This window comes from Erinaceus europaeus, chromosome 3, assembly GCF_950295315.1.
Source record: "Erinaceus europaeus chromosome 3, mEriEur2.1, whole genome shotgun sequence".
Classification (NCBI taxonomy): domain Eukaryota; kingdom Metazoa; phylum Chordata; class Mammalia; order Eulipotyphla; family Erinaceidae; genus Erinaceus; species Erinaceus europaeus.
The window spans coordinates 15,624,851-15,652,599 of NC_080164.1; the positions used below are offsets into that span (position 1 = coordinate 15,624,851).

The 27,749-nt window shown below is 53.5% G+C and overlaps 1 protein-coding gene across 4 annotated transcripts in view; it reads right to left on the bottom strand.

Annotated features, from left to right (window-relative positions):
* DNMT3A (DNA methyltransferase 3 alpha) overlaps positions 1-27,749 on the bottom strand; it is a 113,528-nt gene that overhangs the window by 73,677 nt on the left and 12,102 nt on the right. For 2 of the 4 annotated variants that reach the window (XM_060186682.1, XM_060186678.1), the window contains exons 2-4: positions 15,398-15,611; positions 13,724-13,866; positions 3,596-3,652 (exon numbers count right to left, since the gene is read on the bottom strand). In XM_060186682.1, coding sequence (XP_060042665.1) covers positions 3,596-3,652; positions 13,724-13,798 — 132 coding nt within the window. In that variant the 5' untranslated portion in view covers positions 13,799-13,866; positions 15,398-15,611. The remainder of the gene's footprint in view (positions 1-3,595; positions 3,653-13,723; positions 13,867-15,397; positions 15,612-27,749) is intronic. The other 2 variants (XM_060186679.1, XM_060186681.1) reach the window with 2 other exon arrangements.

Here is a 27,749-nt window from a genome sequence, read left to right on the forward strand (position 1 = left end):
AAATCACAGCCCTAATAATTTGATCTTGAAAATCACTCTTCAAATACTAATAGAGTCTTTAAAAAACATTTTTACTATACGTTCTTTTGTTGTTATGTTTTTGTTTTACCAGAGCACTGCTCAGCTCTGGTTTATAGTGGTGCTGGGGATTGAACCTGGGAACTCAGTCTCAGGCATGAAAATCATTTGCATAACCATGATACTGTCTCCTCAGCCCACTAATACACTTTTTAAAACATAAAAAATAAAATAAGGGTGGGGGTGACAGCATAATGTTATGCAAACAGACTCTCATGCCTGAGGCTCCTAAGTCCCAGGTTCAATCCCCCACACCACCATAAGCCAGAGCTGAGCAGGGCTCTGGTGTTTCTCTCTGTCTCTCTCTCTGCATCTCTCTCAAAAATAAAAAAAAATAGTAAAAAATTTTTTAAAAAAGGAACTATTTTAAAAATAAATAAATAAAATAAAATAAAATAAATAGGGGCCAGGCAGTGGTGCACTCAGTTGAGTCTATATGTTACAATGCGCGAGGACCTGGGTTCAAGCCCCCGGTCCCCACCTGCAAGGAGGAAGATTCACGAGTGGTGAATTTGGTCTGTAGCTGTCTCTCTGTCTCTCCCACACTCTACTTTCCCTCCTCTCTCAATTTCTCTCTATCCTAACAAATAAAAATGAACAGATAAAAATTAAAAAAAAACATAATACAGCCTGCTGGGGGTGGGGGTCCCACGGGGGACCCACCCATGGGAAGTGCCTATAGTTTCTTACCCCTGACAAAGTTTTTAAAAATAAATCGCTGGACTTGAGCTTTTAAAATAAAATTTCTTCTTCTTCTTCTTTTTTTTTTAACTTGATAGGACAGAGAGAAATTGAGAGGGACAGGGAGATAGGGAGAGAGAAAGAGAGACATCTGCAGACTTGCTTCACTATTGGTGAAGCATCTCCCCTGCAGGTGGGGGCTGGGGGCTGGAACCCGAGTTCTCATAGAAGGCAGTCTGAGTGCTCAAGCAAGTGTGCTACAGCAGGCCCCGTGACACACACGGCCTTCTGGGAAAAGCACGTATGCGGCCAGAAGACACATTCAGCTGCCTGCAGGAGACTTGTGCCCCCCTCGAGTGAGTCAGACCCCCAGGGAGGAGTCTGCAGCCTCTGGACTGTCCTTCAGCCCGTCCCCAGGGTGTGGCCCAAGCCTGTCACCCCCCACAGCCCACTCCATCCTGGTCTTACTAATCTTACACAGGGCACCCAGACATAAACCTAGAAAGCCCTCTGCCTCGATGCTCCAGCCTGGCCACAAACCACCCACACGCCCCTTCTGACTCAGCGGCCCTACCTTGCTCAACTGGGTTGGGCAGAGGCGGCCCTGGGGGTGGGGAGCAGGACCCCGGCCCAGCAGAGGGACCCGGAGATGCCTGGCACCCTGAGGTCAGGGTGCCGAGCAGGCAGCGGTGGAGGCCGGGAGCACGGGGTGTCCCCCCCCCCACCCCTGGGGCGGGGGCTGTCTCAGGAAGGCCCAGGGTGGCCAGATCAACTTTCACTTTCTGCACACGCAGAGGTGCTGTGGTTTGCAGCCGCTGGTGTCTTTCAGGTGCTGGTGGGGCTGGCTGGTGGGAACAGTTCCAAGCACTCAGGAAGGGCCGCCGGGGGCAGCCGAGGCTCCAAGTTTTTTCTCCAAAAAGGAGAAGAGCAGGGGAGGAGACAGCTGAGCCGGTAGAGGGTATGCCTTCCTGAGCGTGAGACCCTGGGTTCGAGCCCCAGCGCCACTAGGAGCACCATGGACAGCACTGGGTTGCTGTGGCACCTCTCCTCTCTCCCCCCCATCTCTCGCTCTCCTGTGTGGATGTGTTTCTCTCCTCTTTCCTCTGGGTGTCTCTCCTCAGTGTCTCTCTCTCCCCTGCGTATCTCTCTCCTCTATGTCTCTCTCTGTGTATCTCTTTCTCCTCTGTGTCTCTCCCTCTCTCTCCCCTTTGTGTCTCTTTCTCCCTCCTCTGCATGTCTCTTCCCATCTCTCTCTCCCCTGTGTCTCACTCACTTCTCTCTCTCCCTCCCTCTCAAAATAATAAAGAGTAAACTGTGGGAGCGGGGTCACTGGGCAGTGTCACACATACACGAGACATCAGCAAGAAGAGAAACAAGTGCCGGAGAAGAGAGTGAGCCATGGGCAGAGGTGGAGGCCACGGCAGGGCACACAAAACAGCAGGAAGAGGGCATGGGGCTTTGTGAGGTAAGGCAGGGCACTCTGGTCAGAAGCCACAGAGGTGGGCAAAGCCAGCCGGGACAAAGCATTCAGGGTGGAAAAGGAGACCCCACCCCTACACTCCCCCCTCCTCACCCCACCCCCAGGGGTTGGGGGGGCAATTCAAGAAGCCCACTGAGAAAGATCTAGAAGAAAAGCCAAGGATGGAGAGGGGTGGGTGGGATGGAGGGGGAAGCTGGGGCCAGAAGCCTGGAGAGGGCCTGGGGATCAGGCTCTCATGGGAGTCCAGGCCTGTTGTCCCGAGCTGTCTTCTGAGCCCCATCTCCCCAAAACCCCTGTGTATGAAAGGATACTTGGCAGCCCCAGATGTGGTGCAGTGATATAGCACTGGACGCTCAAGCATGAGGTCCCAAGTTTGATACCCAGCATCTCATGGAACAGAGAGATGCTGTGGTTCTCTCTTCTCTCTCCTCCTACTTCTCACCCTTATAGGCAACAAATACAAAAAGGAAGGAAGGAAGGGAGGGAGGGAGGGAGGGAGGGAGGGAGGGAGGGAGGGATGCTTGGGCCACATAGAGAAAGGACTCAGGATCTGCTGGCCGCCGCTGCAGTGACTGATCAGAGACCTTCATGCTGAGACAGTGCCTTTGCCCTCATGCCACTCCCTCAAGGGGGCATCACCCCAAGGCTGTGACCAGGTCTCTGGGGGCTTAGAATGCAATCAGAGGGGCTGGGGAGATAGCACAGTGGTTATGCAGACAACTTCCCTGCATAAGGCTTTGAGGTCCCAGGTTCAATCCCCAGCACCACCACAAACCAGAGTTGAGCAGGACTATGGTGAAAAACAAAAACGTTTTCAGCCTGGATGGTGGCGCAGAGGGTAAAACTCATAAACCTGAGGCCCCAAGTGAGATCCTCGGCATAACACATGCCCAAGTGATGGTCTGACACACTCTCATAAACGAATAAATCTTTAAAAAAAGGGGGGGGGGGCTGGGGAGACAGCATAATGGTTCTGCAAAAGATTTTCATGCCTGAGCCTCCAAATTCCCAGGTTCAATCCCCAGTCCCACCATAAACCAGAGCTGAGCTGTGCTCTTGTAACTCTGTGTGTCTTCCATTAAAAATAATTAAATAAAATATTTCTAAAAGGGGAGGGGTACAGGCGGTGGTGCACCTGGTTAAGCGCTCACATTTCAATGCACAAGGACCCAGGTTCAAGCCCCTGCCCCCCCTTCAGGGGGAAGCTTCATGAGTGTTGAAGCAGGACTGCAGGTGTCTCCCTGTCTCTCTTCCTTTCAATGTCCCTTTCCCCTCTCAATTTCTCTGTGTCTCTATCCAATAATAAATACATAAATAAAAATAATAAAAAAAAAGAGGGTCCAGGTGGCAGCATACCTGGTAGAGTGCACACACTGCTCTGCAAAGACCGGGATTCAAGCTTCTAGTCCCAGCCTCTGGGGGCAGGGAGGGAGCTTCGTGAGAGCTAGAGCAAGGTTGCAGGAGTTTCTTTCTCCCTCTATCTCCCACAGCCTCTTGATTTCTCTCTGTTCCATCCAATATAATGAAATAAAGCTGAGCCCAGCAGGGGTGCAAAAGCCAAAGTGTTCTGGTGAGCACGAAGAAGCCGCAGTTCCCATCCATCCACGACCGAGAGACAAAGACAGCTGGCATGCGGGCTCACAGTGGAGAGAGGAGTCACTGGCCAGTGGAGAGAGGGTCACTGTGAGGCCCCTGTGTGCCACCTGCAAGGCTGCTGGGAAACAACACTTAAGTCTCTTGCGGTCTGAGACACGGGGGGGTGTCTCAGCACCAAATGCCGCCCCAGAGGCAGAGTCAGCTGCCCAGCTTCTGACCCATCTGGTGTGGCAGTGAGCAGGGGAGGCTTCCCTGGGGGGGACTGAGCTCTTGCCCCCAGCTGGCTCGAGACAGGTATATATACCTACACCAGAAATCAGGCTCCAGGTAGAGTCTCTGGGCTGTGTCTGTAAAGACCGAGCCTCGAGACAGCCCGCTCAGCTCTCACACCAGGTCTGGGGGTGGGGGGGCGCCAGACCCGGGACCTCCCGTCTGACGCTGGAGCACAAGCCGTGGGAGACACACGCATGTCACCGCCATTCTGTGGGGAATAGCCACAGGTGGTCAGGCACAGAGGGGGCAGCACCTGCATAGGCCTGTCAGCCCTCACACGGAGGTGGGGGGGGGGGCACGGGCAGGCAACAGATGGCTCTGGGCACACCCCTCAAGGGGGCTGTCGAGTGGTCTGCTGACACCTGTCCAGGCCTGTGTTATCCAATAGTATGGCTGACGGGGGAATGCAGGAATGTAAACTCTGTTTGTCAGATCCATGACCTGGGCGAGGGAGCCACACTGGGGTTCCAAGTGAAGGCTGTGCACTCTGACGTCGGGCGGCGAAGCCGCTAGGGCCAGGCTAGTCTCCTGTCAGCAAGGCAGGGACCACCCCCTCCAGTGGGATGGGGAGACGGCAGAGCGGGCAAAGGCTCTCTCACTGGGCGTACCCCAGCAGGGCGAGGTCAGTATCTGAGTCTTGATGTCTGATCTCTTTGGACCAATTAGTGACACACCCAGTAGAGTGCACATGATACTTGGGTTCAAGCCCCTGGTCCCCACGTTCCAGGGGGAAAGCTTCCTGAGCGGTGAAGCAGGGCTGCAGGTATCTCTTCTTCTCTCTCCCTATTCCCCCTTCTCAATTTCTCCCTGCCTCTGTCCATATAAATAAATAAATAAATTTGTTTTATTTGATAGGACAGAGAGAAATGGACATGGTAGGGAGAGGGAGAGAGAGACAGTTAAAGCTACACCACTCATGAAGCTTCCCCCCTGCATGTGAGGACTGGGGGCTTGAACCTGGGCCCTTGCAAATAGTAATGTATGTGCTCAACCTGGTGTGTCACTGCCTGGCCCTCTGGCCTTACTTCTTTCTGTGCTATAGCAGTATATACACATCAGAGGTCCAAGAGGTTGTGCTGTGACTGGAGCAACAGACTTGCAAGCAGGAGGTCCTGAGATCCATGCCCAGCACCGAATCAGCTGGAGCCATACTCAGTTCTCACTCTCACAGTTATTAATGATAGCAATAATAATAATAACTATTATTATTAGAGAGAGAGAAGGGCAGGGTTGAGAAGGAGGTACCGCAGCTCTGTGCCACCATCCCTGGGCCACTCCCAGCTCTGCCCACAGTGCTCCCATGTGGTGCCAGGAGTTGAACCCAGGGCCACATGCATAGGAGGTGTGCACTCTATCCACCGAGTCACCTCCTGGCGCCTGAACGGAGCAGTCATGCTCTGACACGTAAGTGAGGCGATCTCTCAAAAGTGGACATGTGACACTCGCTGAGGAACTGCTGACTTCCTCTTGCCAGGAACTGTCACAAATACCCCCTCATGCCACCCAGCCCCCTCTTTGCACACACAGCTGTCACTCCCGACTGCAGACAAGCCCCAACATCTGGCTGGCTGCTGCATCTTTCCAGAATGCAAAGCTGATTAAGTCACTCAGCAGGGCCTAAGTCCCTTGCTTGGGGTGGGGGTGGGGGTGGGGGTGTGTGACTGGAGGATCAAGCTCCTCAGCCCGTGTGATCCAGGACCCTGTGACCAGCCTCAGTCTCTTCTCTCTAGTCTGTGGGGACAGGCCACACCAGGAGCAGAGCCAGCAGCTCCACTGTCCTTGCCTGGCCCAGACCCTTCCGCCCCACATAGGCCCATGGGGCGACCAGCAAGCCCCTCCAGCTCCGGTCTCACTTCCCCAGGGTCTGCTTCCTTCCACCCCCCTACCCAGGCCACCCTTCCTCCCCAGAGCACCCTCTACCCAGCACCACTGTCTGCCAGGCCACGGGCAATCTCGGGGGAGGGACTGTGTCTTAATCACTGTGAAAGCAAATGTCTAGACAGGTACCCCTGGCACAGGAAATATGCCAAGAGTGACTGTCACACAGTAGGTGCTCAGTGAGCACACACACACACACATGCACACACACACACACACACACACACACACACACACACACACACCTGAGAAGGCAGTTCAATGGGCAGAGCACTTGGTTCCCACACGGTACCCGGGGTTTCTCAGCACCGCACACAGACAGAACCAGACAGAGCTCCATGAACGGTGGAACAGTACCTTGTGTCTCTCCCTCTCTTTCTCCCAAAATTAAAACAAAAACTGGGCAAGGGAGATGGCTAAGCAGTATGGCACTTATGCAAAGCCCTGGGTTTGAGCCCCAGCACCACATTAAAAATTACATACATACACACAAACCAGCAAGAATATAGTCAGGTGCTGCTCTGAGCTCTATGACTCCAAGTTAGGAAACAGAATGACTGAAAGGTACTTTCCAGGCTTACATGAAATCATGTAGTTTTACATTTATGTAAATATATATATACATATATAGCTTTAACGCAGCTCTGCCGCACAGCCAGTGAGATTAGCTGGTTCCACCCCCACTCTCAGCTTCCCAGGCCAGGGCCTGGCCTACATTTGAACACAGCCTATGGACAGATTATTTTAAGCCACGTACAACTCCTGATGAGTGGGCGGTGACAACACTCATCCTTCATGCTTGAAGAGAGAAGACAGAGATGGAGAGAGAGGAAAGGATTTTGACAGGGGGAGGAGAGCAAGGTGTTGGTCTATACAAGTAGCACAAGGGGTGGAGCCAGGAGCCTCAGGCAGGCAAGGCTCTCGACCAGCTAAGCTATTTCCCCATTCTTACCTCTATTTATTATTAATTAATTTTTTTGCCTTCGGGGTTATGGCTGAGGCTTGGTGCCTGCACTACGAATCCACTGCTCCTGGAGGCTATTTTCCCCATTTTTCTGTTGCCCTTGTTGTTGTTGTTGTTGATGTTGTTGATGTCGTCATTGTTGGATAGGACAGAGAGAAATGGAGAGAGGAGGGGGAAGACAGAGAGGAGAGAAAGATAGACACCTGCAGACCTGCTTGACTGCCTGTGAAGTGACCCCCCCTGCAGGTGGGGAGCCGGAGGCTCGAACCAGGATCCTTATGCCTGTCCTTGCACTTTGCGCCATGTGCGCTTAACCCACTGTGCTAACGCCCAGCCCCCTAACTTTCTTTTCTTTTCTTTTCTTTTTTAAGCAGAACACTGCTCAGCTTTGGTTTATGGTGGTGCTGAAGATTGAACCTGGGGCTTTGGTGTCTCCGACACGAAAAACTCCCTGCATCACCACTACGCTGTCTCTCCCTCCTCACAGACGGAGAGTCCAGACAACACTACCCACAGCACATGACCTGCTCTGAGCCAGCACTCCTGAAGCCTGATTTCCTCATCTGTCACTGGGGGCTGATGACAGCAGGTGCTTCCTGGGTTACCATAAGGACAGAGAGCACCTTGCCTGGCAAAAGGAGCTCCCCATGCCCTCCACACTGGGCACATGCCAAGAGGCAGGCACAGGTGATGATCCCATGTGCCCTTCACCTTCCCACAGAGGCAGCTGCCAGGTAGGGTGGGCCCTGTGCCAGGCCCAGGTGCCAGATAGAAGGCCTCTCCCCACCTCCTGGCCACCCTTTCCTGTCCACTGGGCAGATATGGGGGCCCAGGGGCCCAGGACCCCACCCCGAAGCCTCTGCAGAACTCACAGTCCTGCCAGCAAGAGCGAGGGCTCCCTCCACTTGCCTCAGTGTGGGGTCTGCTCCTAGGGGCCAGGCGACTCTAGCCTAGCTGTGCAAACTTTATTTTTAAATATTTATTTATTATTGGATAAAGACAGAGAAATTGAGAGGGGGAGATAGAGAGGGAAAGATGCAGAGACACCTGCAGCCCTGCTTCAACACTCATGAAGCTTTTCCCTTGCAGGCGGGGACAAGGGGCTTGAACCTGGGTCCTTGTTCACTGTAATGTGAGTGCTTAACCAGGAGCATCACCGATTGTCCCCTCTTAGTGAACTTTAACCCTGCCCCCCCACACACACCTTCACTTTCTCCTCCTCTCCTCTCCTCTCCTCTCCTCTCCTCTCCTCTCCTCTCCTCTCCAGTCTTGAGGCTCAGCACACACATGGGGGTGATGCAAGTGGCTAGGCAGACAGGTACATACGTAGGATAAGTGATAGACAGATTAATATGTCGCCCACAATAAAGCCCACAGCTCAGCGGCGACACCAGGTCACTATGCTGAACACACACATACACATCTCATTGAAATCTCTCTCTTCTCTGCAGAAAGTTGAGGCAGCAAAGTCATATCCACACATGGGCCTCTCTCCAGATTCCATCCAAGGCCGTGCTGCCTGCAAGGCTAAGCTTCCCACAGGGCAGTACAGAGATCCCTGGTCAGCGCCTCAACAGACATGAGGCCGGACTCACGTGTCTGAGGGTCCTGGCTTCGATAGGGTTGCTCTGGCCTCCAAAATAAATCAGCCATTCTTTAAAATATAACATCTAGGGGGCTGGGCATTGTACACTGGGTTAAGTGCACACATAACCATGTGCAAGGACTCGGGTTTGAGCCCTGGCTCCCCACCTCCAGGGGTGAAGCTTCAAGAGAGATGAAGCAGGTCTGTAGGTGTCTCTTTGTCTCTCTCCCTCTCTATCTCTCCCTTTCCAGTCAAATTTTATCTATCCTATTTTAAAAAATTAAAAAAGAAAAAAATGGCTGCTGGGAGTAGCGGATTCACAGTGCCAGCAATAACCCTGGTGGCAATTTAAAAAATTATATATATCGGGAGTCGGGCGGTAGCACTGAGGGCTAAGCGCAGGTGACACAAAGCACAAGGACTGGTATAAGGATTGCGGTTCGAGCCCCAGCTCCCCACCTGCAGGGGAGTCCTTCACAAGCAGTGAAGCAGGTCTGCAGGTGTCTTTCTCTCCCCCTCTCTGTCTTCCCCTCCTCTCTCCATTTCTCTCTGTCCCATCCAACAATGACATCAATAACAACAACAACAACAAGAGCAACAAAAAGGAATAAATAAATTAATATATATATATATATATATATATATATATATAAAACCTAGGGGGCAAGGGAGCAGTGCTGCAGTGTTTCTCTCCTCCCTCACTATCTCTGCCTCTCACTTTATATCTAAGAGGGGGAAAACAGTGGTTATGTGGTGACACACCCACTTAAATGCAAAGTTACCAAGTACAAGGACCCAGGTTCAAGCCCCCACTCCCCACCTGCAGGGGGGATGCTTCACAAGTGGTGAAGCATTGCTGCAGGTATATCTGTCTGTCTGTCTCCCCTTCATATCTCAATTGCTGTCTCTATCCAAAACAAGTAAATTATATATATATATATATATATATATATATATATATATATATGAAAAGTAAGAAAAAAAAATGACTGCCGGGAGCATATTTATCATACAAGCACTGAACCCCAGTAATAACTTTGGTGACAGAAAATTAATATAATGGTTATGATAGAATCTCTAGACCAGAGTCTGAGAGGAGCTGAAGCCTGAAGCACAGGCTCCGTCTGCCTGGTGGGCACTGCTGGTATCACACACACACTGCACCTGCCCAAGCATCTCACAGATGCTACAGAGCTAGAATGGACAGGCTCGTGCCACAGCTGTGCTCCTGGAAGGCACAGGAAAACTGCCCTTTCCGTAACAGCTTAAAGGTACAACAGTTGAAAGAGCACCTCAGTGATGCCTTTCCAGGTGTGAGTCCCGCACCAAGTGGGAGCACCGAAGGGAACTCTGGGGATGTTGGAGTAGTGCTTCTGTGTGTGTGTCTCTCTCTTTCTCCCTGTCTCTTCTCTGGCTTATGGTGGTACAGGGATTGAACCTGGGACTTTGAAGCCTCAGGTATGAGAGTCACTTTCTCTAACTATATAGAATACAAACACGAGAGCCAGGTGGTGGTGCACCCAGGTGAGAGCACACACTGTCATGTGCAAGGATTTGATTTCGAACCCCCAGTCCCCACCTGCAGGGGGAAAGCTTTGCAAGTGGTGTAAGCAGTGCTGCTGCAGGTGTCTGTCTCTCTCCCTCTCTATCTTCCCTTTCCCTCTCAATTTCTCTCTGTATCTATCAAATAAATAAACAAATATATACACATATAATAAATATACTTTAAAAAGAATAAAAACCTTGAGGGGTGGCATAGGAGGTGGCACAATGGATAAAGCATTGGACTCTCAAGCATGAGTCCCAAGTTCAGTCCCCAGCAGTACATGTACCAGAGTGATGTCTAATTCTTTCTCTCCTCCTATCTTTCTCATGAATAAATAAATAAGGGAGTCGGGTGGTAGCGCAGCAGGTTAAGTGCACGCGGCACAAAGCGAAAGGACCGGCGTAAGGATCCTGGTTCGAGCCCCCGGTTCTCCACCTGCAGGGGAGTCGCTTCACAGGCGGTGAAGCAGGTCTGCCAGTGTCTATCTTTCTCTCCCTCTCTCTGTCTTCCCCTCCTCTCTCCATTTCTCTCTGCCCTATCCAAAACGACTACAACAGTAATAACTACAACAATAAAACAAGGGAAATGAAAGGGAATAAATAAATAAATATAAAATAAATAAAATATTTAAAAAAATACTTGAGGGGACGCTGGCAAGATAGCTCACCGGGAAAGGCAGCTGCTTTGCCACGTGCCTGACCTGAAATTGAGCCTTCCACACACCACACAGAAGGACCACAGCACCGGGGGAAGCTGTACTGTCTCCATCACTATTTGAAAAAAGCCAGTTCAGAGAGGTAAATGCCCAGCAAGAATTGTGTGTGTGAGCTGGGGAGACAGCATGACGGTTCTGCAAGAAGACTTTCTTGCCTGAGGCTCTGAGGTCCCAGGTTCAATCCCCTGCACCACCACAGGCCAGAGCTGAGCAGAGCTCTGGTCTCTCCCTCTCCCTCTTTCTTTCTGTATCTTCTCTCATTAAAATAAAGTAAATAAAATATTTAAATAATAAAAAAAGAACAGGCCGCCGAGTGGACTGCACCCGAGCGAGTCCCTGAATTCTCTCCCTGGTGCCGCATCTCAAAACCCCTTTACTTAATGAAAGGAGACCAGATGGAGCCCACAGACACACACATGCAAGCCCTGCACTCCGTGCGCTGAGCTGCCTCTCCAGTCTTGTGCTGTTAAAGCAAAGAGGCAGCTGTAAGTTAGCAGGTGTGAGCCCGATTACTGGCGGCACCGCAGGCTGGAGCCCGGGAGCAGACCTGCAAGCCCGCACCTAGGCCTGAGGGCCCTCAAGAACAGCCCTAAGCCTGTGCGCCGCCGCCGGGAACCTGGGGCCCCCAGGCTTGTGGGCGGGGCTCGGGGGGGGCGGAGCCTCGGCGCGCACCTACAGAAACACACACACAGCGGATGCACACGTACGGCGCGCAGCTGCTAACACGCGAGCGCACATACGTGCACAGAAGCCTGTGTGCACATGTGGATAACAGAACCGCTGTGCTGCCCCAGCACAAACAGCCGCGCTGCTCCCCAGAGGAGAGGGGAGCTCTGTGGGGGGACCTCCTCCCTCTGGAGGGCAGGCCGGGCTTTCCCAGTTCCTGTCTCCTTTGCCAGGCACCTTGGAATGTCTCTCCAACCCCTACTATGTGCTGAGGACCTAAAGATGCGTTATGGTCTGGAGAAGGACAGAGAGGGAGGGTGGGAGGAAGAGAAGCAAAGAGGGGCCAGGACAGCTCAGCAAGTAGGGCCGCACCTTGCCATGCCAGCGGCCCAGGCTCAACCCTCAGCACCAGGTGTGAGTACCATAGCACCAGAGGAAGCTCTGAGACTGCGGTGTCTCTCGCGCTCTGTCTGCTTCTCTCTGACAATCTAAATAAAAATACAGCCCCAGGGGAGTTGGGCTGTAGCACAGCGAGTTAAGCACAGGTGGCGCAAAGCACAAGGACCGGCATAAGGATCCCGGTTCGAACCCCGGCTCCCCACCTGCAGGGGAGTCCCTTCACAGGCCGTGAAGCAGGTCTGCAGGTGTCTATCTTTCTCTCCTCCTCTCTGTCTTCCCCTTCTCTCTCCACTTCTCTCTGTCCTATCCAACAACAACAATAATAACTACAACAATAAAACAACAAGGGCAACAAAAGGGAATAAATAAATAAAATAAATATTAAAAAATAAATAAATAAAAAATAAAAATACAGCCCCAGGAGCAATGAGATTGCAGAAAGACAGAGGAGGCCCCAGATGCACAAAACAAACAAACAGAAACAATTTGTGCAGAGACGAGGGAAGACTGTAAGAGGAAGCGTGTCCACAGCAGTGTCTCCACTGAAAAGAAGGTATGGGGGTGGGGGCGGCCGTGCCCCTGCAAACATTCACAGGGCTTCTGTAACTGAGTTCCAGCTGAAGTGGAATTCCTCCTCCCCAAGAGTACTGGGGCACAGAGTTGACTCCCACTGTATGCAGCAGGGGACTGGCAGGTAAGGACACCCAGCCTGGTGGCTGGGAGCCACGGCCCCCATCTCCCCCCATCTCCCCTTTGAGGCAGGAGGCACCCCTGGGCCCCAGGAAGTGCTTAGCTGGAGCGGGTGCTGGGTTCCAGCCCAGCCCCACCTCTTCTGAGGTATGTGACCTCAGGCAAGTGACCTGACCTCTGGGAGTATGGGTTTCACCCTGAACCAGAGGAGCCACTGCAGGAGTGGCGGGGAGAATGCAGGGAGAATGCAAGAAGGCTGTGGGGACACCACAGGCTCTCACTTGCCTAGGCCCACGGGAGCGAGTGGGGGGGGGGCAGCCTAGGGCTCCACTCCTGGAGCTGATTCCTGTTTGCAGGAGGCCCTTCAGCCCCAGGGTTGGGCAACCTGCCATCACAGCCCCTGAAGCCAGCTCTGAGATTACCGCCCCCCACCCCTCCCCATCTATTTCCCACAGATCAGCCCCCCTGCTTCTGCTCTGGCCACATATACCCATGGCCCAGGGCTCAGTACCCCCAGTACCCTCCACCCCCAAAGCCCCCTTCCAGCCTCCCTACCCAGTGGGGTTTGGGGGTAACTGCAGAGAGCAGGGATGCTGGGCAGGGGACCCCACATGCACAGACCCCACACTGTACTCTGAGCCTAGGCAGGGCCCCTGCAGCTCACCCCCCACCTGCCTACCCCCCCCCATACCCACTGGCTCCGCATCTAACCTGCTATGTCCTGGGTTCCAGATTGTTCTCAAGGGGGAGACCTGCCTTCATGACCCTTCCCATCCTTCCACAAAATAAAACCACAGGCATGCCTTCAGGAGGCCTCAGATCCAGCCTGTGGGTTGGGGCCCAGGCATCTGCATTTTCAGGTGTTGCAGGGCCTGAGGAGACTGGCTCCCCCACGAGGAAGTGTAACACGGGGCTGAGCCAGGGCTCAGAGCGGACTGGACAGAGAAGGAAGCAGACACACCATGCAGAAGAACAGCCTGAACAAAAGCTTCTGGAAAGGTGCAGGGAGACCAGAGTGTGTGGGGCCGGCCAGCCCAGGGGCAGCCACACCCCTTCCTTCTGCCTCACCAAGCTGCAGCTCTGCACCAGGTGCCCCTGGCAACTCTGCCCACTGCCTTGGGCCTCTGCCAAGCCCGTCTTCTCTCCACAGCCCTGGGGCTCCCTGCCCGTACCCGGGATGCAGCTGCCATAGGCGCCTGGCAGCGGCTCTGCCTGCCTCCCGGGAAACCTGCCAGGTGAGCCAACATCCCTGCAGGCGTGGGCGGCCGGGAACGTCCTGTGAACACCTCCTGCTATCAGCACCGGGATCTGGGGCCTGGGGACAACAGTGGCCATCAGCCCTTGGAAATGACCCGGCTCTGCTTCTTCAACTTGGTCTGCACCCAGGACTTCACGTGACAGGCACAGTCAGGGTTCCAGTCCCATGTCACTGCAGCCAGGGAGCCCTGAGCCACACCTCAGGGAGGGGGACCCGGCACCCGTGTCACCAGCCTGAACTGTCACCGAGGCATCTCTAGCCCCCGTGATGGCGGTCCTGCCGAGCAGTCAGCTGGCGCAGTCACACGAGGGGTCTGGCCCAGTGTACCCTCCTCTGTCCCCACAACCCTCGCCATGCCAGCCCCAGTCAGGACGTGGGATGGAGGCAGGGGCTGGGGTCACCAAGCCAGTCTGCATGGGGAAGGGCTGCAGCTGTGACCAGGAGCAGATGGCCCCACTGTAGCCCGGGGCTGGCCTCGCTCAGAAGGCTGATGAGAGGACTGCACTGGCCACTGTCTTTGCAGAGGGACAAAAATCAGGGGGCTGGCCATCCTCCCGAGGAGCTCTACCTGGTGACCAGGACTGCACATGCCCACTGCAGGGCTTCACATTTGCACACATGTGTGACGCGTGTGCTCACCAGCCAGCAGGAGGCCAGGCCTGCACTGTGACAAGCCGCCCAGCCTCTGGCTCAGCTGGCTGTGTCCAGCCCCCCATTTCTGCTCCTCTTATTTCAAGTGTCAGGAAACATCAGAACACAGAGCGAGGCTGAAACACCCCAGGAGGCAACGCCAAGGGAACGACACTCCTGAGAGCCCGGGCCACACTGGCACCAGGTGTCCACTCTGGCTCCAGAACACACTGTGCCCCATGCGCACAGCCTGCCCAGACACCACAGAGCTTTATGGTCACCCCTCACCCCTATGCAGAGAAAGGTGATGAGACCATGACAGACAGGACACCACCCTTAGGGAGGCCTGTGACCATTGGGGCCTGCCCAGAAGGGGTGGCTTTGGCTGTGGGTGGACAGAGCTTAGTGAGGTCCCAAGACGCCCAGCAGGGCCCCCATCTGCCTGCTCCCCTCCTGGACTGCAGCAGGGGTTAGAGGTCACCCCATCACAGGGTTCTGAATGAGGATGTCACCAGAAGGGACACCAAGGTGTCAGTGTGGAGGCAGGGCAGAAATCACCACCTCTTATGGCATCACGCCAGCCCACGGCAGCCACACTGGGGGAGGTGTTTGTGTGGGAGGGGAGTCCTGACGACGTCTCAAGACTGCCTCCCAGCTCACATCACCCACCTCCCAGAGGCCATTGGGCACTTGGGAAGAGGCCTTCCGGCAGGCAAGCCTCACCTGGGCTGCCAGCTCGTGAGAGACCCCTCCTCGGGGAAGTTGGGTTTGGGGGCAAGGTGCCCCCCCGAGAGTCTCACAGCTCCAGGAGAAGCTCCTGCCCACCACCAGGACTGGCCCTCCCCCAGACCGAGGCTTTGTCACCCAGGACACTGGTCCTGCCCAGCCCTGAGGACCGGCCGAGCAGTCCAGCACACCTACTTGCCCAGGGAGCCAGGCCCCCTCCCTGCGTGCTCACCTTGCGGTCCTCCTCCCGCTCAGGGGCAGAGCTGCTGGTGTCCCCGGGGCCGCTGGAGGGCATGGCGGGCAGCCGAGGCGGGAGGCAGGCTGGGGCTGCGGGCTGGGGGCCCTCGGCTCTGGGGCGGCGGTGCTGGGGCTCCAGATGGCAGTCAGAGCTCACACATAGGCCCTGGGCCCGGCCGCCTGGGGGTGACCGCTACTGACGGCTCCACCTGCGGGCAGAGGACAGTGGTCAGCAGGGCAAGCGATGACCCCACAGGCTACCGAGGCCTGTTCTGGGGACCTCACTCTTCCAGCACCCTAGCAGCCTTCCTCCCCTGCCTGGGATGGCGGGAGAAACCGAGGCAGACCTGTCTGGCTCCAGGCGGCCTCGTCTCCCCAGCCTGGGTGCCTGTGGGGCTGCGGGTGCCCCTTCTGGGACTGGCAGTTGCTTCCCGCCTCCTCCCGCCTCTCCATTCATGTCTGTTCTTCCCTTTGATGGCTTCCCGCAGCCTCTCACCCACCCCAGTCACCCCCTGGGAAATCCCAGAGGCCCCCCCAGCCTGGCGACATTTTCCTGCTCCCCCAGCTCCCTCCCGGCAGCCCCACACGCCTCCCACCACGTGGAGGAAGTGAGTGGCAGAGGCAGGATGTAGTGAAATGAGTATAACCTCACTTGGGGGCCCACGGGGCTCTTGGGAGGCCATAGGGGAGCTGAGGCCGCCACCAGGCTGAAGGCCTCCATGTTAGGGGACAGCGGAGGGCCTTCCCCAGTCCCAGCCAGGCCCCTCCACCCCAACAAGTGGCCCCCATTTGTCTTGGAACCCACAAGGTGAAGTTGGGGGTCGGGGGCTTAGCCAGGCTTCAGGTATGGGCCTCCCTCCTGCAAAGCTTGGCCAGGATTGTGGGGTGCAGTTTCACCCCCCTTCACTCAGACACAGCCGGGTTCCCCACCCCCCAGAAGGCCCAGGGCCAAGTCCTTCTCAGCTTGGCAGCAGCAGGAAAGAGGGCGGCGGCTGGCGGCGGGCCCACCACACCCTTCCCCTTCCAGTTCCCCTGCTCCCAGCCTGGGGCACCCTGAAGAGCCAGGCCCCCCAGACGAGATCATCAGCTCTCCCCAAAGCTGGACACCCCTCCCTCTTCCTTGCTCTGGCCTTGGGGCGGGTCTGGGGGTGTTGCCTAGAGTGTGAGGAGCCTGCTCAGGACCAGGACAGGAGGGGCACATGGCACAAATCCCCGCAGGCTGGAAGTGGGGGTGTCGAAGGAACCCGGGCAGATGCAAACTGGGCTCAGCGTGCCACCCCCACACGCGGGAGTGACCGCAAGGGGCGTGTGACCAGCTCTTGCTTGCTGTCCCCCCACCAGCCCTTGGCCCTGCCCCTGCCCACAAGAGAGCCAGTCCACCCCAGGACCACTGAAGCCAAAATCCACTCCTCCTGTGTGGGCACAACACCTCACACCATCCTCACCCCAGAACCTCTAAGAGGATGGAGACAGGCAGAGTGCGGCCAGAAAGAACACTGAAGAGTCACAGTCAGGGAAGAGGGTTCTAGGCCTACTGGGGGCTTCTCTGGCCCTCAAGTCTCTTCTTCAGAAAAACAGAGGGAGGGGAGGGGAGGGGTGCTGAACTAGAGTCATCCAGCAGACATCTTCTGGCTCCACCCTGCCAAGCTGCTGGCGCCCCCCCTCCCCCCCAGGGCCCAGGGAAGAGAGCAGGCAAGGCTGGGGCATCCTCAGGGGGCCCCCAGAGGGAGTCTGTGGGGACCCAGGCACAGAGGAAGTCAGAGGCAGGTGACCTCAGGCCAGGCATTTGCCTCAGTGCTGCCCCAAGGCCTAGAAACACCCAGGAGGCATCTGAGAGGAGCCTCATCAACCAGCTCCAGATTCAAAGGAGGTCTCGAAACTTTACATCAGGCTCAACCTGACGCTGTTGACTGGCTACAGAAGAAGGGCAAACGCTAGAAGAAGAACCAGCTGCTCTCACAGAAACTCTGGCTGCCAGGAGAAGGAAGCAGGAGGAAGGGCCGGGCAGTCACCTGCCTGGACCCCCAGGGCCACTCTCCTGAATCCCCAGAAAGGCAAAAAAGCGCTCACTTCCCACCTCTCCCCTGCCCTGACCACCTGGGCCAGACTTCAGGGACCGACAGGCCAGCTGGTTTCCTTCAAAACCACCCCAGCACCGGCCCAGACCAGCAGCGGCTGGGTGGGAGGGTGCTGCGGTGATGGAATGTGTACAGACGGTGGCTTCAGAGTTCAATCCCCAGCACCGCATCTACCAGAGTGATGCTCTGATCTCTCTCTCAATAAAGTAATATATGTTTGCCACCTGGGTTTGCACCAGGGCTTCGTGCCTGCATGATTCCACTGGTCCTGGGGAACACTTTCTTTTCTTTTTAAATAAAGGGGAAGAGACAGAGAGGAGAGACACTGCTCCACTGTCCATGGACTTGCCCTGTATGGGTGCTCCCATGTGGGGGTTGGGGGTTCAAACCTGAATCCTTGCAGACGGTAAGGTGTGCACTCTGCCAGGTGAGCAATCTCTCAGCCTCCCAGTAAATATTCAGTCAGTCAATTAATCAGTCCAAACAGCCTGCAGTCAAGCTGCATCACTCCAGGGGAACCACCCTCGGACCCAGGGCCCCATCTTGCCTGAACATAGCCTGTCTCGTCCGCCCTGAACAGCTGCTGCTTCTGGGGTCAGGTTCTGACTCCACACTCCAAACTCCTTCTACATCCAACTTAGAAGAATAATTTTTTAAAAAAAGATTTCATGTATTTACTAATGAGAAAGAAGGAGAAAGAACCAGACATCACTCTGGTATGTGTGCTGCCGGGGACTGAACTTGGGACCTCATGCTTCTGAGTCTAATGTTTTGTCCACTGCACCACATCCCAGACCACATTTTTTTAAAAATGAGAATAAGAGGAGCGAGAGACAGAGACAGAGAGTCGAACACTACTCAGAGCTCTGGCAGATGGCAGTGCAAAACCGTTGAGCCTGCAGCCTCAGGGACCTCAGACATGCAAGAACTATGACCTAATGCTGAGCGAGCTTTGCAGAAGATGTGAAGTCACAACACTGGGCCTCAGAGGGGTCTGGAAAGCAGATCTAGGACAGGTGTGAACGCTGTGCATCACAGTCACAGTCCTTAAACGGTGACTGAGAAGAGAAGCTGGCTCCCTGGCAGAGCACCGGCCTCCCCGAGGTTCTTGGCTCCATCCCCAGCACCACATGGACCACAACGATGCTATGGCTTCTCTCCTTCTCTCTCTGTCTCATGTGAAACTCTCCCTCTCACATGTAATGAGGAAAATAAATCTTTTTTTTTCTTATAAAAAAAGCACTCAATAGGATGTCACCAGGTGCCCCTGGCCCCAGGGGTGAAGACCATTCATATATGAAGATAAAGCAGTGACCTTTCCCTGGGTCCTGCCCCAGCCCCCTCCAACAGCCTGCAGGTTTCTTCTGGAGAGCAGAAGACAAGCGAGTGAGCTGGCATGGTTCACAGCAAAGGTGATTCCCCCAGACCAAGGAGCTGGCTATCTGAAATGCTAATTCTGAGCACAGCCGGTGGCCCCTCCACTGGGCTCCAGGAACACTAGCAGCCAGACCCTGCCCTTCCTCTCTGGAGAACCAAATCCATCTGGAGGAAGGTCCTAAGGGCACAGAAACTGGCACCTCAACCCAGTGGAGCCCAAATGACTTGTTTAGGTCAAGCGGTAGGTTCTGCAAATCAAACAATTCATCCTGTTGAACAATTTCAGGGTTTCTAATCTGCTTTTCAGGCCCCTCTTCTTAACCCTGGAATGACAACCACAGACCACTGGGAACCCAAGGGAATCCTGGTAAGGCAGGGTCCAGAAGAAGTAAACTAAAGCCACACGAAACACCACATGGAAGAAATAGGCTTTGTGCCCAGAAAAGACCATATAGTCAGCAAACGAGAACATGACACTATGGAAAAAGAACATTTGAAGAATGAAAAATAAACCGGGGTGGGAGTGGGGCATGCCTGTAGATGCAAAGCTCAGTAGAAGAGAACATTCAAAAGAAAAAGGTATCTTAAAAGAAAAAAAGACAAAAAATGCAAATGAAGACAACAATGGGACACCACTTCACTCCTGTGAGAATGTCACACATCAGAAAAGGCAGCAGCAGCAAATGCTGGGGGGGGGGGGGACAAAGGAACCCTCCTGCACTGCTGGTGGGAATGTCAGTTGGTCCAACCTCTGTGAAGAGCAGTCTGGAGAACTCTCAGAGGGCTACAGGTGGACCTACCCTAAGATCCTGCAATTCCTCCCCTGGGGATACATCCTAAGGAACCCAACACATCCATCCAAAAAGATCTGTGTACACATATGTTCTTAGCAGCACAATTTGTAATAGCCAAAACCTGGAAGCAACCCAGGTGTCCAACAACAGATGAGTGGCTGAGCAAGTTGTGGTATATATACACAATGGAATATACTACTCAACGATTCAAAATGATGAATTCACCTTCTTGACCTCATCTTGGATAGAGCTTAAAGGTATCATGTTAAGTGAGATAAGTCAGAAGCAAAAGGATGAATATGGGATGATCTCATTCATAGACAGAAGTTGAGCAATAAGAACAGAAGCAAAAACACTAAGCAGAACTTGGACTGGAATAGGTGTACTGCACTGAAGTAAAGGACTCTGGGGTTAGGGGGAGGGTTCAGATCTTGGAACATGATGGCAGAGGAGAACCTAGTGGGGGTTGAATTGTTTCATGGAAAACTGAGAAATGTTATACATGTACAAGCTAGTGCATTTTACTGTCAACTGTAAACCATTAATTCCTCAATAAAGAAAAAAGAAAAAAAAAACAGTTAAGAGAACTTTTCAGAACTGGGAGAGCTATGTTGCCTGGTTGAAAGGTCCACTGGGTACCACCAGCACACGCTGGAAACATACCCACACAAGGGCACATCTTAGTAGAATTCCACAACACTGGGACTAGGACAAAGTCCTACAATCTCTAGAGAGAGGGAGAGAGAAATGACCTGTCAAGTTTCATAATGAGTCCACACTGTTCAGTGTGAAAACAAGAAAGCAGTAGAACCAATATCCTTGGACTTAAAAAAAAAAAAGTCCCCACTTAGAATTCTTTTTTTTTTTTTTAAGAGTTCTTTCTTCGCTCTCTAATATTTTATTTGTTTATTTTGGACAGAGACACTGAGAAATTGAGAGTGAAGAGGAAGATAAAGAGTGGTTTGGGAGGGGGCACAGTGGATAAAACATCGGACTCTCAAGCATGAGGTCCTGAGTTCAATCCTCGGCAGCACATGTACAAGAGTGATGTCTGGCCCTTTCTCTCTCCTCCTATGTTTCTCATTAATAAATAAATAAAATCTTTAAAAAAGAGACACCTGCAACACTGCTTCACCAGTTATGTAGCTTCCCCTTCCCCTGCAGGTGGGGAGCAGGGGCTTGAACCTTGTGCACTGTAATGTGTGTGCTCTACCAGATGCACCACTGCCCAGCCCCTCCAGCAGAATTCTTTATCCAGCCATGTCACCAGCCATCTGTGAGAGCAGAATCAAGATGCCTTTGACATCAGAGGCCTCATGATCCTTCTGCAGAGGCACAAGACCATGGCCGCCAAGACACATGAGATAAGGGGGAGGAATCTCCACAGTGAAGGCAGGAAGAGACTGGATGACGGGTGCACGTCTCTCATTAAAAATAAATAAAACAGGGGGCCGGGCGGTGGTGCACCTGGTTAAGTGCACATATTTCCATGTGCAAGGACCCAGGTTCAAGCTCCTGCACCCCACCTGCAGGGGGAAAGCTTCACGAGTGTTGGAGTAGGGCTGCAGGCCCTGTCTATCTGTCTCTCCCCCTCTCCTCTCAATTTCTCTCTGTCTCTATCCAATAATAAACAAATAAGTAAAAATAAAATAATAATAAATAAAATATTTGATAAAAGGGCGAGACATCTCTCTGCATCCAGTGGTTATTGTCATATCACACGGGCTTAAAACAAAATGTTAGTCCAAAAAGTCTTGGAAAAGCCTGTCAGCAGAGGGAGTGATGTTGGTCTGTAGCCCCTGTGCACAGCCCCTTACCAGGCAGGGCTCAGGCCCCTGCTGCCATGTGTGAAATGTCAACTGTCAGGGGTGACTCCACTCCTCCTAACTGTTGTCACTATGACTTTCCACAAGAGTTTTCACATCACTGATTACAGGTTTCAGTTCCATTTTCTGAGCTAGACGCTATGCTGTCTAGGTGTGTGGCACGTGGCAGTGGCGGCCCTGTGACTTCCTTCTCTGGCACCTTCGGGGCCTGGCTGCCACTGGGGCTTCTGTTTTCTGAGGCTCCTGCCTGTGTTGCTCAGCTTGGTTTACCAGATGGACCGCACCATCCTGAGTAAATGTCCATGGATATTCACACATTGACAGGGAGGGTCTGGAGGGTTGCCAGCACTTTTGCAGACCCTTGAGAGACAGCATGAGAGAGCTAGAGCCTTACTCCAGCATGTGCAGTGTCAAGGTTTGAATTTGGAATCTTATACCTGCAAGTCCTGTGTTCCACCCACCACTTTAGACACTGGAGCGGAGCTAGTTATCTGACTGTTTCCAGTTGGCTCATGGTAACAGACTGTTGTTGTTTTTTTATTATTTATATTTTTAAATATTTATTTATTTTTCCCTTTTGTTGCCCTTGTTTTTATTGTTGTAGTTACACTGTTGTTGTTACTGATGTTGTCATTGCTAGATAGGACAGAGAGAAATGGAAAGAGGAGAGGAAGACAGAGAGGGGGAGAGAAAGACAGACACCTGCAGACCTGCTTCACCACCTGTGAAGCGACTCCCCTGCAGGTGGGGAGCCAGGGGGCTCGAACCAGGATCCTTACGCCGGTCCTCACGCTTTGCGCCACGTGCGCTTAACCCGCTGCGCTACCGCCTGACTCCCAGTAACAGATTGTTTTACAACGTGCATAACTTAGTGTTCGTCTGATGACCTGAGTACTTAGCTATCAAGCAAATTCTCCAGGAGAGCAAATCCTTTGTCCTTAAAGTTTAAGGGAGAAAAATAATTGTTAGAACCACTTTCAGTTTCTAGATCAACTTTCTTAACCTTCTGTCCTCTGCAGTCTCAAGTCTATATATTTAGAAATCAGTCTATCGAGCTGAAATAATTTGGTGGGAGTAAGTCCTAGGGGACTTGTTTTCTAAATAAAAGTATCTTTGTATTGCAAGATTAAAAGCCTACCTAGCATGCTTTAAAGTCATTCAAAGAGTAGCTCAGAGTAATTTCTTCTTTCTGGCCCAGCTCAGTTTTAGCTTATGGTGGTGCTGAGGATTGAACCTGTGACCTTTGGTACCTCAGGCATGAAAGTCCTTTTATATAACCATTATGCTAACTCCCCAGTGTTATGAATTGGAATTTCATGAATGGAAATGTAGGACTCTGATAACATTCTGTTTCAAAAAGTCACAACAAACACTGATTAATGTAAAACACGCAAACAGTGTAGCAGCTATGAACACAAGGATGAAATAGGCCAGATGAAAACTCCAGGTAAAGGGAGTCGGGCGGTAGCGCAGCGGGTTAAGCGCACATGGCGCAAAGCGCAGGGACTGGCTCAAGGATCCCGGTTTGAGCCCCCGGCTCCCCACCTGCAGGGGAGTCACTTCACAAGTGGTGAAGCAGGTCTGCAGGTGTCTGTCTTTCTCTCCCCCCTCTCTGTCTTCCCCTCCTCTCTCCATTTCTCTCTGTCCTATCCAACAACGACGACATCAACAACAATAACAATAATAGCTACAACAACAATGGAAACAACAAGGGCAACAAAAAGGAAATAAATAAATAAATATAAAAAAAAGAAAACTCCAGGTAAGGATCAACTTTAGGAAAACCAAAGAGAAAATAAATCCTTGTAGCATGCTATGAGGCTCAGCTGTGGGTGACAGTTGCACTTGTTGATTTAACAAAGATGCATGTGTGTATAAACACATATGGTTGTATGTAGATGTGCATGCATACATATACATACATATTACATATTGAATTAATTTCCTCTTGCTGCTGTTACAGATCATCAAAATAATCCAGAGCTTAGCCTGGATGTACCTGCAGTTTGGGAAAACTAGTATGGTTCTCTCTGGGCTGAGTTGTTTGTTGGCAGAGTTGCATTCTGTCCTGGAGGTTCTAGGATGTTCTTGACTTTTGACTTCCAGAAGTTGCTCACATTCTTTGGCTCATGGCCCCTTCCATCCTCAAAGCCAGAGACAGCCAGTCTTTCTCCCTCCTGTTATTCTGACTCCACTTCTGTCACTTTCCCTTCTCAGACTCCTCTGCCTGCAACTCAGGTGACAATACAGGACCCACCCAGATCACTCCAGGTCATTTCCGCAAGGTCCTTCCTGTGATCACATCCGCAAACCACTTCCCTGCGGTCATATGTCATGTATCCACAAGTTCAGGGATATGACCATCCTTGGGCCATTATTCTGCCTGCTACATATATGTATGTATGTCTCCATAGTACATGGTGCATGTCATGGTGGACATGTCATACTGTTTGTGGAAATTTCATATCTATAGAGATGAGTGATGTGTCTAGTTTTCGACAGTACGCTGGTCTTCCCAGCACCAGCACCATTCAGGAGGAGGCAGGATGGCTGGCCATGTGAATGAGCTGAATTCTTACCTAAAGAGGAAACGGATGGAAAACATCTCAAATGGAAGAGTCACGAACACTCATGTGACAGAGAAGCACGAGATGAGGAATTGCTCGAAGAAACAGCTCTGAGGGGAGGAAGAGGGTGGGCGTTGGCAAGGAGCCCCCGCACCAGGGGAAGGGCTGTTCCCACAACACGACATGTGAGCGCTTCTTCAGTGAAAGGAAGAGGCTGGCTCTGCGTGAGGGAGGGTGGGATCGTGACAGCTGATGTCCCCAGGCACCCGCGTGGGGTCTGCTTCCTCCTCTGTGACCTGCCCCGCCCCCCCAGCTTCCCCCACTGCACCACGGAACCACAGCATCCCACAGAGTCACCGCATGGCAGCACCTCACGCCCACACAGAGTTCCATCACCATCTCAAAAAGTGGCGCCTCCCTGCCCGCCCCCGCCACCCCTGACGACATGCTGAAGGCCCCGGATGCGTCATTTCCACCCAGTCCTGCCTAGGCACATGGCTTCAGCTCCCCCCATCCCAGCACTTCCCTCCAAACTGCACCCACTCCAGTGAGCAAACCCCCACCCACCAGCTCCCCTTCCTGACGTGACCCTAGACCCACGGTTCCACCATCTCGTGGGGCTCCCACTTTCCCTGCTGTCACAGCTGCAGCCATGGTCCCCAAATCATCCCCACCTTTCCCAGTGTCCCCACCAGTCCCTTCAGCCCCCCAGTCTCACCACCACTGCTTCCCTGACCAGATGGCCACCCCTACTTCCCAGCTAGACCAGGACCTGGGCCTGGGAGATATCATAATGATTCTGCAAAAGGATTTCATGCTTAAGGCTCCAAGGTCCCCAGGTTCAAGCCCCGGCGCCACCACAAGCCAGAGCTGAGCAGTGCTCTGGGGGAGAAAAAAATAAAATCAGACAAGGCTCCCCATGGAGGTTTCCTCTTGCAGAAACAAATACCCAGTTGCCCACAAACAGAAATCCTTGCTCCATCTGAAACAGCTCAGATGTGAACCCTGCCCCCCCACCCACCTTACCCCCACCCCTACCCCAGGACCCTGTGTAATGCTGGAGGCCATCTGTCCATGTCCTCTGTGCGCAGCCCTGTTGTCCTAGCAGGCTTGATTTGTTTCACTCAGTCTAGCTCTTTCTCTTCCTGCCCAGTGGGGCTCTGGGGTGCTGGTGCTGGCCAAGCCCTCTGGCTCCTGATGCAGAAGGAAGTGGCCATGCAGGGCCAGTCGGAGGCCTCTGGGCACTGCCTTCTGTTGCTATGAGAAGATGCCAACACTTCAACAAGAGTGGCCAGGAACAAGAGGAAGGAGACAGGGAGGGGACACTGACCTGACACTGCTGTCACTGTCTGGGCTCCTGGATCAAGCCATACCTGCAGGCAGGGAACGTCAGCCTTCCTCCTCAAGTCCTCCCCAGAGGCTGAGCTACCGAACGGGAGCCGAAGTCACGCTTTCCCAGCTGTAAAATGGCAGAGACTGAGAATGGCAGTGGGCCACATCCCAAACGCCTCCAGGGGTTCTTGGCAGCAAACAACAAAAACCCAGTCCTGATTCTAGTGGCTGACTAATGCAGCCCACAGCTTTCTCTCTCTCCTTTCACTGTTCCTGGAGGGCCCAGGAGGGAGCAGCACTGTCACCCTGACAGGAGCTCGTGCCTGTCATTCTCCACCATGCTGTGCCAGGGACTGGCACAAGCGCTCGGTGTCAGTGTCATCCTCTCGCCTCCCCCAGCCCTCGGTAGCGAGTATCACTTGGATCCCCAGTTCTCAGACGAGCAAGAAGAGGCATCAAGTGGTCAGAAAGGCTGCCCGAGGTCACGAGGCCTTGAAGTGACTCAACAGCAGCCTGGACCCCACAGAGCAGAGTCCCAAGGTCAACCGTGGGCATGGACAGGGCAGAAAGCAGTCAGGTGCCACCCATTCCTGTCTGCTGCAGGTAGGGGTGGGGAGGGGTAACAGGTAGTGTTACTCCTGAGCCTAAGATCTAGTACCCTGCCCAGTGCTGGTTCCATCCATCCATCCATCCATCCATCCATCCATCCATCCATCCACCCATCCGCATTCATTCGCTCAGCCCCTCCCATCAGCCATGCCCCATTTCACCCTCACGACTCCAGATAAGGTGCAAGAACTCAGTTCTAGTGTTATTTCCATTTGATGGCAGGAGAAACTGAGGCCTAGAGAGGTTTAATAGCTCTCTGGGGTGACACAGGGGGACAGTCCCCAGGCAGGGTGCTGAATCAGGGTCCCCAAATCCATACAGGCACAGGTCCACACAGGGCTGGCCGAGCACAGAGCCCAGCTCAGCTGCAGGGAACACGCTCTCTGCTGAAGAGACAGGTGGCTGGGGACACCGTGCACCCAGTCCTCTGCCAGGCTGGAGTCTGGACTCCCTGGGGAGGGGGCAGCAGAAAGCTGAGGGGAGACACTAGGTCCCCAAGACAGAGACATCAAGCTGCTAAGTCTCCCTGCTCAGCCTGGGATTGCAGGAGAGGGGACTCCCATTCCACATGCCATCGCTCCGCTTGGCATCCAGAAAGCTCCCTCCCACCCATACCAACAGTTGCCCCAGAACACCCAAAGGTGCTGGCAACAGGCCAGCAACCCCCCCACCCCATCCCCACGTCACAGCCCATCTGTCTGGCTCTGTGGTCACGCCGGGATGCCTGGTGGCTCTTGGGCCACCCTGGGGCCATGCTGCCTCTCACGCTGGGTGGCACCCCGAGGCAGAGGGAGCTGGAGCAGCCGTTCCTGATGGTTACCATGGTGCAGCCCCCAGCGCTGTGGGGTGAAGGCTGTCCAAAATAGACCCTGGTGGGAGCAGAGGCTGTTCTGGGGAGCCAGGCAGGCTTCCCCGGTAAAGACAGAGTGGAGAGGGGAGGGGAGGGATGCCCTGCAGGGGGCAGATGAGAGTCAGCTGGGAGTCAGCTGGTGGTCAGGGACACAGGGCAGCTAGGTGGCCCAGGTGGGAGTCAGCTGGTGGTCAGGGACACAGGGCAGCTAGGTGGCCCAGGTGGGAGTCAGCTGGTGGTCAGGGACACAGGGCAGCTAGGTGGCCCAGGTGGGAGTCAGCTGGTGGTCAGGGACACAGGGCAGCTAGGTGGCCCAGGTGGGAGTCAGTCACAAGGGTCTATCATCTGGGGTAGATGTGAGTCTTGCTTTGAATCTTTATTTCTGGAAGAAGACAAGGCCCATGCCTGTGTGTCTACCTTTTCCTCAGGTATGCCCCTACCCTCCCTTCTCTCAGAGCTATCCTTTAAGAATCAAGGACCCAGGCTGAATTCTGCAGTCCTCACCCTCAAGGGGAAAGCTTCACAAGCGGTAAAGTAGTGCTGTGGGTGTCTTTGTGTCTCTCCCCCTCTATCCCTGTTGCCCTCCCCTTTCTTTTTCAAAAGAGTTATCCTGCAATTTATTTATTTTATTTTTATTTTTGGACAGAGACAGAGCAATTGAGAGGGGAGGGGGAGATAGAGAGGGAGACAGACAGACAGACAGACAGACACCAGCACCACTTGTGAAGCTTTCCCCCTACAGGTGGGGACCAGGGGCTTGAACCTAGGTCCTTTCACACTACAGTGAGCACTTAAGCAGGTGCGACACAGCCAGGCCCCTCCTCACTGCCTCTCAATTTCTCCCCATCCTATCAAAAAAAAAAAAAAAATCACAGTTTGAAGCCTGGGAGGAAGCTTAGTGGATAAAGCATTGG